Source organism: Cnephaeus nilssonii (genome assembly GCF_951640355.1).
Source record: "Cnephaeus nilssonii genome assembly, chromosome: 6".
In the NCBI taxonomy this organism is placed as follows: Eukaryota; Metazoa; Chordata; class Mammalia; order Chiroptera; family Vespertilionidae; genus Cnephaeus; species Cnephaeus nilssonii.
In genome coordinates this window covers 29781241-29796658 of record NC_137077.1, presented here as the reverse complement: position 1 = coordinate 29796658, position 15418 = coordinate 29781241, and the positions used below count along the sequence as shown (strand labels likewise).

General features: G+C 38.5%; 1 protein-coding gene across 3 annotated transcripts in view; it reads right to left on the bottom strand.

Annotated features, from left to right (window-relative positions):
- SLCO1C1 (solute carrier organic anion transporter family member 1C1) overlaps positions 1-15418 on the bottom strand; it is a 58402-nt gene that overhangs the window by 5172 nt on the left and 37812 nt on the right. For all 3 annotated transcript variants that reach the window (XM_079775802.1, XM_079775803.1, XM_079775804.1), the window contains 3 exons: positions 10758-10953; positions 6420-6585; positions 3120-3304 (listed from right to left, as the gene is read on the bottom strand). In XM_079775802.1, the coding sequence (XP_079631928.1) occupies positions 3120-3304; positions 6420-6585; positions 10758-10953 (547 nt within the window). The remainder of the gene's footprint in view (positions 1-3119; positions 3305-6419; positions 6586-10757; positions 10954-15418) is intronic.

The window sequence follows — 15418 nt, the reverse complement described above, 5'->3', positions numbered from 1 at the left end:
GGTCAAGAAAATCTAAAGTAACAAGAGCATCTTAATATGACTGAACAGCTTTAGCTGATTGGTCTGTGGTTTTTAATAGTAATAAAAATTATATAATAACTATTGAGTGTTAACCATGGTACTAGGTTCTTTATATGTATAATTTCATTTAGTCTCTTCTTTAAAAGAGGCAAAACCCACAACTTTTCTCCTTCAATCCAAGGACATCCATCTCCTCCTTACGTCAAAATACTGAGTGGTTCATTTGAGGAACTGGCAGTAAGGAAAACTCTTCCTCTAGTAGCCTGATTATTCGTTTAGCCCATTAACTACTTGGCACAGTATAAGAAGATGTTGAAGAAATAGCCACCCATGAAGAAAAATCCTGGCCTGAGAACTCTGGCTCAATGATTTCCCATCTTTTCGAACCCATGCTCCCATTTGAAAATGCAAACATCTCATGTTGTCTTTAAACTCTTTTCCAAAAAAACCTTTGTAGATGTTAGGTCCTATTTTCTATTTATCTTTTAAAATCAATTTCTATAATATAAACTGCAGGAAATTAAAGATGTATACAATCCCTTTGATTAGTTTCATTTTATAAAAACTAAATATTCATTTTCCTATATATTAGTCAATGTAAAATGTAAAATCATCTAATCTATCTCATTAAAGAATTGTTTCTAATAAAATTTGAATTTTGTTTAATAATTGTATAAAATTTATAATATTTTTAGGTTAGTTTGATTAATTGTATATTAGTAATATTTGCGAGGCTAATTAAATTAGGAAGAAAATTTTCTCATAGAATACTGGTTATAAAACATTTTAAAATTTGAATTTATGTACATTATAATGGAGATCTATGACAGGAGAGTAAATAACAAGTGTTTAAATATCTATATATATAAAAGGCTAATATGCAAAGTGTCCCCTTGGGAGTTTGACTGGGAGACTGGGAGTTCAATTGCTCGCTATGATGTGTGCTGACCACCAGGGGGCGCCCTGGAGAATTTCGTGCATCGGGCCTCTAGTAAATTATATTACAACAGAAAGAGAGTCTATAGGGAAGTTAAATGATGATATAAATTCAAAAAGAAAGAAATATGCAACATTTTGACTATTAAAAGATTTTTCATATGATTTTAAATTAGGTGATATTGGTTATCTAATTCATGTTCTTTAGATCCCATTGGTTACATTTAACAGAGTGACCTACATTTAAAATCATTATATTTTTAAATGCAAATATTTACAATATACTGGAAATCAATGCTTAGTTACTATTTGAACTTATGATAACAAGCTAGTGGCCTGGTGCATGAAATTCGTGCACTCAGGGGTGTCCCTTAGCCTGGCCTGCACCCTCTTACAGTCTGGGAGCCCATAGAGGATGTCTGACTGCCACAGAGGTGGGAGAGGCTCCCGCCACTGCTGCTGCGCTCACCAGCCATGAGCCTGACTTCTGGCTGAGCGGTGCTCCCCCTGTGGGAGCACACTGACCACCAGGGAGAGCTCTTGTGTTGAGTGGGATTGACCCGAAACTGGCTCTCCAAGATCCCCCGAGGGGTTCCAGATTGCAAGAGGGTACAGGCCAGGCTGAGGGACCCCACCGGTGCACGATTGGGACCGTGGAGGGACGTGGGAGGTTGGCCAGCCAAGGAGGGACCGTGAGAGGGCTCCAGGGTGTGTCTGGCCCATCTTGCTCAGTCCCAATTGGCCGGACCCCAGCAGCAAGCTAACCTACTGGTCAGAGCGTCTGCCCTCTGGTGGTCAGTGAACATCATAGCGAGTGGTTGAACGACCTTAGCATATCATTAGCATATTATGCTTTTACTAGAGGCCCTATGCACAAAATTCGTGCATGGGGGTGTGTGTCCCTCAGCCCAGCCTGCACCCTCTCCAATCTGGGACCCCTCGAGGGATGTCTGACTGCCCGTTTAGGCCCAATCCTACTGGATATCCCTCTCACAGTCCAGGACTGCTGGCTCCCAATTGCTCGCCTGCCTGCCTTCCTGATTGCCCCTAACCGCTTCTGCCTGCCAGCCTGATCACCCCCTAACCACTCCCCTGCCAGCCTGATTGATGCCTAATTGCTCCCCTGCTGGCCTGATTGCCCCTAACTGCCCTCCCCTGCAGGCCTGGTCCCTCCCCAACTGCCCTCCACTGCATGCCTGGTCCCCCCAACTGCTCTCCCCTGCAGGCCCGGGTCCCCCACAACTGCCCTTCCCTGCAGGCCCAGTCGCCCCCAACTTCCCTCTGCCAGCCTGGTCACCCCTAACTTCCCTCCCCTGCAGGCTTGATCGCCTCCAACTGCCCTCCCTTGCAGGCCTGGTCCCTCCCAACTGCCCTCCCTTGCTGGTCATCTTGTGGTGGCCATCTTGTGTCCACATGGGGGCAGCCATCTTTGACCACATGGGGGCAGCCATCTTGTGTGTTGGAGTGATGGTCAATTTGCATATTACTCTTTTATTAGATAGGATTGGTTAAAGGGATGACCAGATGACTGGATACTTAGCATATTAGGCTTTTATTATATAGGATTTTTTAAATGCCCACTTGAAATATGCAGAGGGGTGCACAGTATTAAAAATTATTTCAGGGTTTTAAAAGCAAAAATGTTTGGAGTCATTAGCACCATATTTGTGGATTAGAATCCACATACAAACACACACAGATATGCCAGTTAGAGTAATATTATATAGAAAAATAACCTACATATCAAAGTAATAAATATAAAACATTGTGAGCCTTTATAAAGCCATTAGATGAGCCTTTAAAGAGTCATATAAATACTACCATTCATAATTCAGTGAAACCACATTTAATCTAAAGCACATTTAGTTTATGCTGATTAATATCAATAGCATTAGAAATAGCAGACTGTATTGATTTAGTGGCTACAGTGATGCAGGCACTAACATTTCTTTCTAGACCAATGGTTTGCAAACATTTCTCACTCGGAAAACTTCTATTCAACCACATTTTTGTATAAGAACCTAATGTGGGAAAAGTATGAAAGTGGAAAGAGGATGTAGGATGTTTCCTGAGAGAGCTATAAGAAATCATGATGATTCCACTGTTCTAGATGACTACAGCATGTCTTATATTAAAATTGAGGAAGGAGAGTCAATGTTCACCTCAGAAGCAATATATATCCAGGTATGCCACCTAGAGATAAAGTATAGGACGTGATGACTGATATTACAAGGAAATACAGAAACATTTTGGGACATTCATTATCTTTTTGGCATCTGCCCACCATGCCTGAGGAATTTCCTGATATAGAGGCTTCAATTCCCACACAGGTGCAGTTATGAAATATCTGTAACAAGACAGGGAAAAGTCCAATTACTGAAGTTAAACTTAAATAAAGTTAAAAATAAATATTTATTTAAAAAGTCTTTTCAGTATAGTATACAGATATTATGCAAACAATAGGGAAATATTCTTCTATTTTTCTGTGTTTGAATATATCAAACAAAGCAAAATTTATAGAGATAACATTTCATTATCCCGACAGCTGATGGTTGGTCTACAAACTACTGACCCTACAGAATTATCTCCCAGCAAATCCTACTAAATCCAATTGTACCTTATCTCCTTCTCTGCCACTTCCAAGTCTAAACCATCACTATTTCTTGCCTTGATTATCTCAATGGTCTCTTTATGCTCAACTTATGTCCACTCTTAGCCAACTATTGTGTTTTCCACACAGTAACCGAAACGAGCCTTTAAAAAAAGGCAGTCAGATTGCATCATTGTTCTTAGCCTTCCAATGGCTTCTTATTATCCTACTAGAGGCCCGGTGCATGAAAATTCGTGCACTCGGGGGGATCCCTCAGCCGGGCCTGCATCCTCTCACAATCTGGGACCCCTCAGGTAGGGTCCTTAGGCCTGGCCTGAGATCAGGGCCTATCAGGGCATTCCTTCCCCTGGCTGCAGGCAGCTGGTCCACCCCCACCGTTGCCACTGCTTGCCATCTGTGCAGTGCTGCCCTCCACTACCCTGCCACCGGTGGCCTCCCTCTGCAGGCAACAGGTGTGATGTGAGATGGCTTGGCTGGCCTGAGCCTCCCTCTGTGGGGCGATCACTGGACAGCCGCACACCTGCCACAGAGTCACCGCTGGTGGCCTAAGCCTCCCTCTTTCTTTGCTGGGGGGCGGGGCCAGCCCTACAAGGGGTCATCTGCCTACCTGGTCACCCCTAACTGCTCGCCTGCCTACATGATCACCCCTAACCACTTGTCTGCCTACCTGATCACCCCTGGATCCCACTCAGAACTGACTGCTCAATGATTTTTCCCTTCTCCTCCTGCTTCAGCCACACACATGGGTTTCCATCATGCCCTTGTCAAGCCTCAAACATGGCGAGTTTACCCATGCTTCATTGCTGTTTTCTCTGCTGGGCAGCTCTTCTAGGTGGCTCCAGGGCTGGCATATACACCGCAGATCTCTGCTCAGATATTTCATTAAAGAGAGCTTCCATGATCACCCATTCAAAATAATACCCCCATCTTTCTACCCTTTTATCCTCACTCCTCTTTTCCTCACAGTGCTTATTGCTCCCTGTTAGAACATTATATAATCATTTATTTTCAACTATGTATCTTCACTAGAATGTCACCTTTGACAGAAACTGTCTGCTTTGTCATCATTTCACATCTACAGCCCCAAATAGGTTCTTCAGCACTCAATAACAATTTGTTAAATAAAGAGGCAAAATTTGAGGATATGACCTCATTTATAGTGGTTACTAGCAAAAAATCTTCTGAGAAATAAAACTCAACTTAATTGTGGACAGAAAAGCAACTTTAATAACCTCTCATCAGTTTATTTCTGTAAATTCATATATGAATGTATACATATAAGTTGTAATTTTTATCACAGAAAAGTTTGAATTTTTAGATAAACAGTAAAATAAAGATGGCATTTCCTTTTCAAAAAAGAGAAGTGATAGAGATTTTCTTAATGTCAGGTAAAAAGCTTTTTAATCTTGACTGTCTCTCACTAGATATGTGAGTTTTAGGCATCCCTTGTATTTCAGTGCCACAGTTCTCACATGAGGAAAACAAATAAAATAATACCCGTCTACTTGAGGAAATAATGTTTAAATGCGAGTTTGTTTTTAAAACACCTCTCTTAGTCCCTGGCATGCAATGTCTTCAATAAATGAAGCACTAATTAAATAACTGCTTTTGCTGAAGCAGTTGTTTGCAAAAAGTAGTGGCTGAAAGAAAAAAAAAATTAAAAGGAAAGAAAGATGAAAAGGGAGGGAAGGTAAAAACTGAGATTTCAGAAGGGAGGGTAGTCTTACTATTGCTAGAGACCAATCCTTTATGTTCTGAATAAAATGTCAAAATAGCAATAACCAGAGAAGAAATCAAAGTGTTACTCTGTGTCTGCAGAAGTGTTTGCCTAAGCATTCTCCTATTGTTGACAAGCATGTGTAAAAAATATATGTGTGTTTATTTTCAGCCCTCTAGGACTGTCAAATACAGGCAGATCTCATCAGCTACAGTACAAAGCCATCTGACCACTGTGCAGTATACACAGCGGATATGAGGAAGAGTCTGTGTTTGAGTAGGAATGTGAAGGTGTGACTAGGGGGATGAGTCTGTTAATAATGAAGTACATAAAACCCTTGATTTTCTATCTATAGTTCCAACCTCATCTTCCTCTTCCATCCTAGAGGAACCCTTCATTCCAGTCACCAACTCTTTATTACACAAATTGGCTTGATTTCTCAGGAGGAGCAGTCCCAGAACCATCAACCTTCTCAAAAACAGATTCCTGACCTTTGGGTCTAGACCTTGTAGGCTCGCCTTCCTAACACTGGCCTCTATTGGTCCCGTCCCTAAAACCATTGGTGGTGGGGTCAGCAGACATGGATCCCAATACAGATCTTATTATATGATCTTACGATTTAGACTTTCTCATTCAAGAATAATATTCCTTAAAAGCAAAATGAGAGAATTAGACTACATAACTACCAAGCTAATCCAGCCCATTCCATGATTTTAATTCTTAGCCTAATTCTTTCAACAGCTCTAGTTTCTTTATGATGATAATATTTCCTATCTCCACCCAAGAAAACAAGGGCACAGATAACAGATCTCAGTGAGGAGGTGGGTGGAGGGGACTGGAAGAGATTAACCAAGGAACATATACTCATAACCCATGGACACAGACAATAGTTTGGGAAAGGCCTGGGGTGGGGGGTCGGGGGGCAAAATGGGGAAAAATGAAGGTCATCTGTAATACTGTCAACAATTAAAAAAAAATAAAATGAATTAAAAAAAAAACAAGGGCAGAGTAAGAGCCAGGGTTCCTACCAGTGTGTCTCCATCTGGGTTGGCCCCTGAGCCCTACCCCCGTAGACTTGTATAGTTACGTATTGTTTCAGGCCCATGGGTACACACTTTAGAGAAGATTCCTTACAATAGTTTTGCCACTCCTGGTGGAGGTTTGACAGCCAGCAAGACAAGCTGATGCATATGTGATTCCATTTTCACCACACATGGGTTCCCACTTTGTCTCTGAACATTTGCATCTTGAGTTGCAATCTGAAAAGAGAGCTCGTTCATGATAAGAGACAGGTTTGGTTCTGAAAAGAAATGTAACAGTATAAAATATTACCTCTTAGCAGACAGTACCCCAATATTTTTAAAAATCAATGTTCTGGAGTGATATAAATGGCACTGCCGACAACGTTTCCCTTTTGGAAAAGTAATTCTCATTAGAAATATTAGCTTCTGATCATTAAATGTGAGTCCAGCCACTATGAATAGCATTCTTTTGAAAGTTATCTATAGAGATTTTTAACTCTACATAATATGGTTTTTTATTAATGTCTATTGCCTCTAGAATCTTCTCATATATTTCTATGCAAAGACGTATGAAAATGGCTACAAGGCAGAAAAGTAAACTTTAGAGCAATTTATGATAGTACTTAAATGCATTGTAAATGGAGTGTGTGTAAATTTCCTTCAGAGTTGTTTAAACATCAGTAGAATTGGCATTGCTAATGGCATGGTGAAGAAAACAAGAGTCGGGCAGTGAACATTTCAATAGACTTTTGACATCTGTAGGAGCTGCATATCTTATTAGTGTATATCTGACTAATAAATGCATGGCCAATTCATCTAACTTTTCTTTCTCCCACATATCCTCCCACCGTTTGGAGCTCTTTCAAATCTTTTGACTTTATTTCACATGCTTTTATAAATGACTTACCCATTCATTTATTCATAAAAAATTTATCGGAAGCCTTCCAAGCACTTGCTTTGGGAGAAGATGACTAAAAATATGAATGAGACGATCTCTGCCTCAAAAAGCTGGCTTTTTAAAAACAGTTAACATGACCTAATTTTTATTATCATCTCTTATTTTTCTCCCTCTCTTTTTTTCTCTCTCATTTATTGTATTTCCCCCTTAATCTCTCCCAGAATTCCTTCTCCCTCACTTCTATTTCTTCTCACTTGAATTACTGAATCCTTCTATACTTATTCTCCTTACCCTATTCATTTCTCTTTATTCTTCTATGGGTATACTTATACAACGGTATGTCTCTTCTATCTGTTCCTTAATTAGCATCCATTGGGCCTTCATAATTCATTTCTTCCTCTCCCAATTTGAATTTACTTATTTGCTTATTCTCTTCCCCCATTTTTTTTTTTACAAAAAAAAAAAAAAGATCAGAAACTTAAAAACACACACATAGGCTGTCATGTACACTCATTGATAACTATTTGTTTTATTCACTTCTATATCACTAACACCAAAAATAATTCCTGGTACATAGTAGGCTAAGAAACAAGATTTTGGTAAATCAGCCAATTAAAAAACTGGTAATCTATTTTGGAGAAAGAATCAATCATTTTGACCCTTCCCTCTGAAAGCTATTTCCTCTAATAATTGTAATCATAATTTCTTAATGGATGTAATATTCTATCTAGTAGGACTGCTATGGATTTGGTCACTTCAAATGTAAAAAGAGAGACCTCTGAGATGTCTCAAACAAAATGAGTTTTTAACTAGATCTCCTGACAAGTCATACAGGAATATTTCATTCTATTCCCTTCCATAAGGCATCACTTGTTAACTGAGACTGTTTGGTAGTATCTGAAAGTATAAATATGTGCCTCTGAAAGCCCAGAATCAGGGACTATCAATCCAGAGATCACAGAAGGATGGAGCTGAAAGGAATCTGGTTGAGATCTAGGACAATTTCACTTTTGGCAGATCAGAAAGTCAGGTCCACAGTGGGCAGATAATTTGCTCAAATTCCAAGGTTTATTAGTGACAAATTACAACCCTTACAAGTCTCTGGATTCTAAATTCTTGTCTCACAATAGATTTATTCTCATTATTGCAAAAGCAGCTTTTTTCCTTCCACTACCTCATCTAAAGGTTCTTGACAATGTTCCTGTTGAGTGTGCAGAATCACAGTGATTCAGAGTGATCCCTAGGGAGAAGGTTGTATTTTATAAAGCCAATTATTTTATACTAGAGGCCCCATGCATGAAATTCATGTACGGGGGAGGGGAGGAGGTCCCCTCAGCCCAGCCTGCACCTCTCGAATCCAGGATCCCTCTCACAATCTGATGGCTCCTAACTGCTCACCTGCCTCCCTGCCTGATCGCCCCTAACAGCTCCCCCTGCCAGCCTGATCACCCCTAACCGCCTCTGCCTGTGTTTCTCCATCAAGATTACCCTAGGTGATAAATTTAACCTACCTTCATTAATCTATACTAATAAAAGGGTAATGTGCAAATTGGTCAGGATGCCCTCACAGTAATGACTGAACAGCAGGCTGCATGGGGCCACCAGGCTGGCAGGGGCTTAGTGAGGGGCGACCAGCCTTAAATGAAAAGTAATAGATTCCACTTTGGAGTATTTATCTGAAGAAAATGAGAACACATACAGTAAAAGATATAAGCACCCTTAAGTGTATGGCAACATTATTTACAATAGCCAAGATTTGGAATCAACTTAGATATCCATCGATAAATGAATGAATGAATAAAGAGAATGTGAGATATATGGGAATGTTACTCAGTAATGAAAAAATAATGAAATATGTCATGTCTGACAATGTGGATGGACCTACAGGGAATTGTGCTAAGTAAAATGAGTCAGACAGAGAAAATAAATACCATATGACTTTACTTGTATATGGAATCTAAAAAAAAAAACAAACTCCATCAGAAACAAATGAACAAATAAAACAAAACAGAAATAGACTCATAGATGAGAGAACAAACTGATGGTTGACAGAGGGGAGGGAGGTAGGGAAATGGGTGAAAAAGGTGAAGGTGAAGGAGAATAAAAGGTAATAAATTTCCAGTGTTAAAATAAATAAGTCACAGAGATGTAATGTACAGCACAGGGAATATAGTCAATTATATAACTAGAGGCCCAATGCACAAAATTCATGCATGGAGGGGGGTGTCCCTCAGCCCAGCCTGCACACTCTCCAATCTGGGACCCCTTGGGAGATGTCTGACTGCCAGTTTAGGCCAGATTCTAAACCAGCTGTCGGACATCCCTCTCACAATCTGGGACTGCTGGCTCCCAACCACTCACCTGCCTGCCTATCTGAGGCCTGAGGTCCCCTGTCAATCCCTGCCGGGTGGGGCGGGGGGTGCAACCGGAGGTCCCCGTCAAGCTCCGCCAGGTGAGGGGCAGCCTGATGTCCCTGTCAAGCCCCACCAGGAGGGGGGTGTGGCCTGAGGTCCCCCGTCAAACCCTGCCAAGCGGGGGGCACAGCCTGAGATCCCCTGCCAAGCCCTGCTGGTGGGGGCCATAGCCTGTGGTCCCTTGCCTGGCCAGGTGCCATGCAGCCTCAGGTCCCTGTTGTTCAGTCGTGATGTTACCGCGTCCTGGCTAATTTGCATATTCCTCTATTTTATATATATAGATGACTTTGTAGGGTGACAAATGCTTACTAGATTTACCATGGTGATTAAATCATAAGGTATATAAATGTTGAATCACTATGTTGTACACCTGAAAACATATACTATTGTATGTCTACTATACTTTTAATTTAAACAAAAGAGTGATAGACTGTGGAAGCCAAGAAACTCAATCCCCCACCCATCGGGATGGCATAGGTCTGAGAGTATCAATAAGTTCTCTTGGCCAACTGCAAAGAACTAAAGAGAGCTGCCATGTGGGTCACTGGGTTGAGGAACAGCATTGTCTCCTAAAACTTTACCTGGTTTGAGTACAACAGATACCCCAAAGGTGGCATGGAGATGTTCCCAGTTATGGTCGTTATGGTCATAGAAAAAATACAATTGTTTCCATGAATGGCATATATATTTTGTACTAGGCAATACTGACCACTTTCACATATGCTATCTTGCTTAAGTCTTATAAAACCTTAAAAGGCAGTAATTACTTTTATTTTTAAATGGGAAAATTGAAGCTGGATTCTATTAAATAACCCATACAATGTCTTTCACTAAGAATGGGAAGAGGCAAGATTCAAGCCTTGAATTGTCCACTATCAGGTTGCTGCCCTAAAGTCAGAAGTAGGTTTGTCATTTTTTATATTTCTTTAAGACATTCAAATTCAAAAGAGATGACAGATTTTGGTGACAATTATAACTTTCATGTCATAAATATCATCAGTTATGGAACAATAGAACAATTATTCCCTTTCCATGGTGATGATGGTTAAAAATCAAATTATCTTATTATGAAACTCTATGAAAAATTAATTTGATTAAGCAAGCCAATCTCTTCAGATCATTTCATGAGTGAACATACCCTTGGTAGGAGACAGTTAATCCTGCCACATCAGAGTTTTCACAGCCCAGTGCAAATAGGGAAAGGAATAGGAGGTATCCAAGGACTGATGATCCCAGGTATATTTTTGCAGCTCCATATACACCGATTCTGAATTTTTTCATTACTATCCCTCCAGAGAATATTCCAAGGGCTACCGCAGGTATGTTGATGAGCCCTGAGGAATAAGAAAAAAATGTATCTATCATTTTGTGAATCTCTGAAAGAAATCTGAGTACAACCACACAAACTTTCTAAGCGATTATACAAAACTGTGCAATAGTTCATGACATACTATCAGGTGACTTTGTCATTTTATGTTACAGAAATATTCATTTACTATCATCTGCTGGCACATATCAAGAGATTTTGATGAATGTCCAGATTATAGTTTCATGATAGCACAGTCTCAGAGTTCTGATTATACAGTGTCTAGCATAGGGTGTGAAATTGATTAATACTGAATGAATCAATGAATCAATGTGTTTCTGGTCTAATCTTAGGTCTAACAGGTACAGTCAAGTAGAAACTAGGTGACTATTAATGTTCTTTAAGGTTGTGCATAAAAAATAATGGGCACAGGGAATGCAGAGAGTTTTTTTTTAAGTCTTTTTTCTATTTTCTGGCTCCCCTAAAATTTGTTTTCATTGAGGACCCAACTCTTAGCCTTTTAATTTGGTATCCTTTCTAACAAAACAATATTTATTTGATTACTTTTATATTTATTATTTGCTTATGATGTACCAGCCACTCAGTTAAGCATTCAATATTTTATCTATCACATTCACTCTTCACCATAACCTTAGGAGGTAGGGATATTATCATTTTCACTTTAGAGAGCAATTAGTTTGTGGTCGTGGTGACAACAGGTTGGAATACTGGGTGTCTGATGTCAAGTTCTATGCTTTCAATCACTACGTTATACTGTCTCTCCTTCAAGAAGTTTACATTCAACCTCTTTGGTAATCAAACAAATGTGGCTTAAAAACTACACGAGGAAGAGGTCTAACAAAGTGGTTGAAAGCTTGGACTCAGGAGACCTAACTGCCTGGGTTTATACTTCAGTTCTATAGCCTAATGGCTGTGTAACTACAGGTGATTCTCTGAACTTCTCTAAACCTGTCTGCTTACCTAGAGTATGGAGCTAGTAATAGTGGTTGAATGACAGGAATGCTTTTAGCACAGTATCTGACACAAAATATTATTCCATTAAGTTCTTCTTATTCCAGTCTATCAGATTCACAAAGATAAAATACTGTGATGGGGGGAGTGGAACACCTCTACGTCAGGAAAGAGAGAGAAAGGTGCTGTATTGGTTGGATTTAAATTGGGAAATAATGTTAGAGAACAGAAATCTGGCACTCAACAATCAACTATTTCTCTTTATATTGTGTACACACCAATCATTGATGTCCACATTACCTTGAGCTTTAGAGAGAAGGGCAGAAGCTTGTAGAAATCCCGGACAACAAAGGAGGTTTGAGCACAGCAGCTGCTGTGGTGAACAATGATCACGAGTCTCCTGCCTCTGACTCACAACCCGATGAGACATCATTAAATCAAAATTACAATGAGAAGCAAACTAACTTGCTTTTCCCCCTTTCTTTCTTTTTAGATTTATATATTCAGTCTCCTAAATAATTTCCTTAGAATCTAAAATATCAAATACATAACAATCTTTGGCTACGTATTGTATCACTTTATTTTAAAAATCTTTTCATCATGTACTAATAGATAATAAGGGCATTTTATTTCATCTCTTTTGCTTTGATTGTACATTAAGTTAACATTAAAATGATCACATTAGAAATCAACCCACCTTGAAGGGGCATGAGCATGAAATTAGTGAAACTGCAAAAAGAGGAGATGTTAATTTTTGCTTCCCCAGCTGAACAGAGGTTTGTGAGTTTGGCAAAAGGCTGAGATGAGCATATGGGCCCCTCAAGAGCCAAACATGAGCTAAGAGGCACCTGATTATTATTTTTTTAAAAAGAGAGCAGATAATATAAAATAATACACTAAACCTGGTTACTCATGACCCAAGTTAATAAATGCTAACATTTTCTCCCAATTTTTCTGATTGTTTAAATAGCGAATATGTAAAGCTGATTCTCTGTTTCAGGTTATGTCTTCCTTCCCAAGAACTAAGTGCTGTCATGATTTTCTGTGTATTATTTAAGTCCCTATTTTTACATATACATAGGACTTGGTTTTGCATCATTTTTCACAGGCCCAAGATTGACACAAAAAGAGGGTATATTTTTATTCTCTCTCTCAATTCTATCCCTTGAAAGAGGTTTATAAAAAAACAAACAAGAAACAAACAAACAAAAAAACACCTCCTGAAAACCAGGCTCTGAATGAAAACATTCAGAGAATGTGCTTAGGATTTTGTTTTATTTTGCAAAGTAAAGCTCAAACCTGGGACATAAGGCATCATAGCATTAAGAATACCCATTGTTTTGTAGCTCCATGATGGTGCTGGATTTCATTGACCTTTCCCTTCCCTATCTGACCCATCCCTTGAATTGAAATGGGGTTATTCTCAGGGCATTGCTCTCTCAATATGGATTGTTAAAAGTCAGGACCTTCATCTCTTAACTGACCTTTTAAAGGGCCAGGAAGTTCCATGTGCTCTCTTGCCTCCAAGTCCTTCTGCACAAAATATGTACTTTGTTGGATACAATGTCCTTCCAAAACCTCACCCCTCTTCTCATAATTTCATCTTTTAATACCTTTTTATACTTTTGCTCTTGACTTACCCTAGTAGTATCAATACCTTCTCCTAGAGATATTTTTCTGATTCCAAGATCAGGGTCTTTCTTGGGGAGGACTCTGGGCTTCGCCTAATTAGAGTATTTAAAACTGCCCCCACCAGCCCTGTGGTGCCTCCAGGAGACTCATCTGGAATCAGGGGGTACAAGATAGTCATCAAAAAACTATTTTTCCCCTTAGCCTGGGGCCTTTTGCAGGGTCCCATGGGCAGCAGCCTTGGTACTTATCACAATGACCTGTTAGCTTGTCTGGTTCACACTTCTCACCCTCCCATCTAACCTTCAAGGCAAGAACTGTGCTCATCATAGGATCCTGTGTTCCTTGCCCAGATAGTTTTCCACAAAGTACTACATAAATAAACTTAGTTGAGTAAACTAAGTTTATTCATTTATCACATTTCTCTGGATAGGTTAACTCTCATATTTTAAGATGACTAAATTATAACAGATTCCAAAAAAGATAAGTAGGATATTTCCAAATAGACTGTTTGATTCGCCCTTTCAAATTCCCTAGGCATCTATAAGCTGTCCATGCTGGACCAAGTTGATGGCAAATTTCTGGAATATCAGATAAGATGTACTTCTTGCCTCATGAAGCTTTTTTTCTTTCATCTTTGGTATTTTAAGTCATTTAATGAAATAGAATTTTTACTCTGATTTCATTAAATTACTCACTTTTCTTTTTACACTTACATCATACAACGTGTTGACCTTAAAATAGCTATCATGTAAATATTCTAAATGAAAATACTAGTTTCAATTTACACTAACATCTGCAATTTATTTCAAGTATTTTCTTTTGCATTAATATATTTACCCAATCAGTAAAGCTAAAAGAAATTTCAGCTAATTTGTTATTATTTCTTCTCACCCATTCAGAATAAATACCTATTCTTTGTTCCTGGCCTAAATAAAAGTTATGAGAGATATGTTAAATGTTTTGAGATGGTCAGTATAATTAACACAAAACTGGAAACTTTGATTCCCATACAGATGTATGATAGCCTTAGCCATTAAGATGAAATATGAATGAGTTATAATAACAGTACTTTGGGATGTTTTCAGAGCTTCTCTCCTAGTGAAGTAAAATTCATATTATATAATGGACCTTGACATGATTAATATTACTATACATAAATATTAAAATTTGAATTTTACAGAGAGAAAAATGCAAGAAAAAAATTATGGGACCTTTCACACTCTTACAGCCATTTGGGTGCAAAGAAGTAAAGCTAGCTATTATTCTTGGGCATAATAACATTCTTGGATAGTTTTTCTCACAAATTAAGATTATTTTCCATCATCTCACAGATTCTTAATATATCTTTACCTAATTCTGGAACACATCATACTATAATTATTCAATTTGCTATGCTAGCTTAGTCACCAAAAATTAATGTTTTCTATTGTAAGCACCTTTCTCCAAGTATTATATTAATTTTTCCCTTTCTGTGTGATGCCTCTAAGATTATCATTACCATTGATTATCTATTGTGTCTACTGGAAATTGTCTTATTTAATTTAAAAATTATAAGAAATTAAGCAAAAATGATTACTATCTATGTATTAAGAAGGAGAATAAAAGATAAAATCATTTGCATGGATGTAACTTAATAGTAATAGAGAGACTTAAATGGAAAATTCTACTGTCTACTCAAATTTCTTTCAGCCAAAATTGCAATGGAAAATTTTTTAAAACCCATAGAATTAAAAAAAGTAAAATCATTTTATGACATACGCTCTACTCCTTGAATTTGAAACATTTTTGTTGTTTATTTTCCTTGCAAAATTAAAGTAGTTAACATGAAAAATGCTATTTCTAAACTTTAGAAAGAATATGGCGAACATACAAAAATATGTAGAACAAAA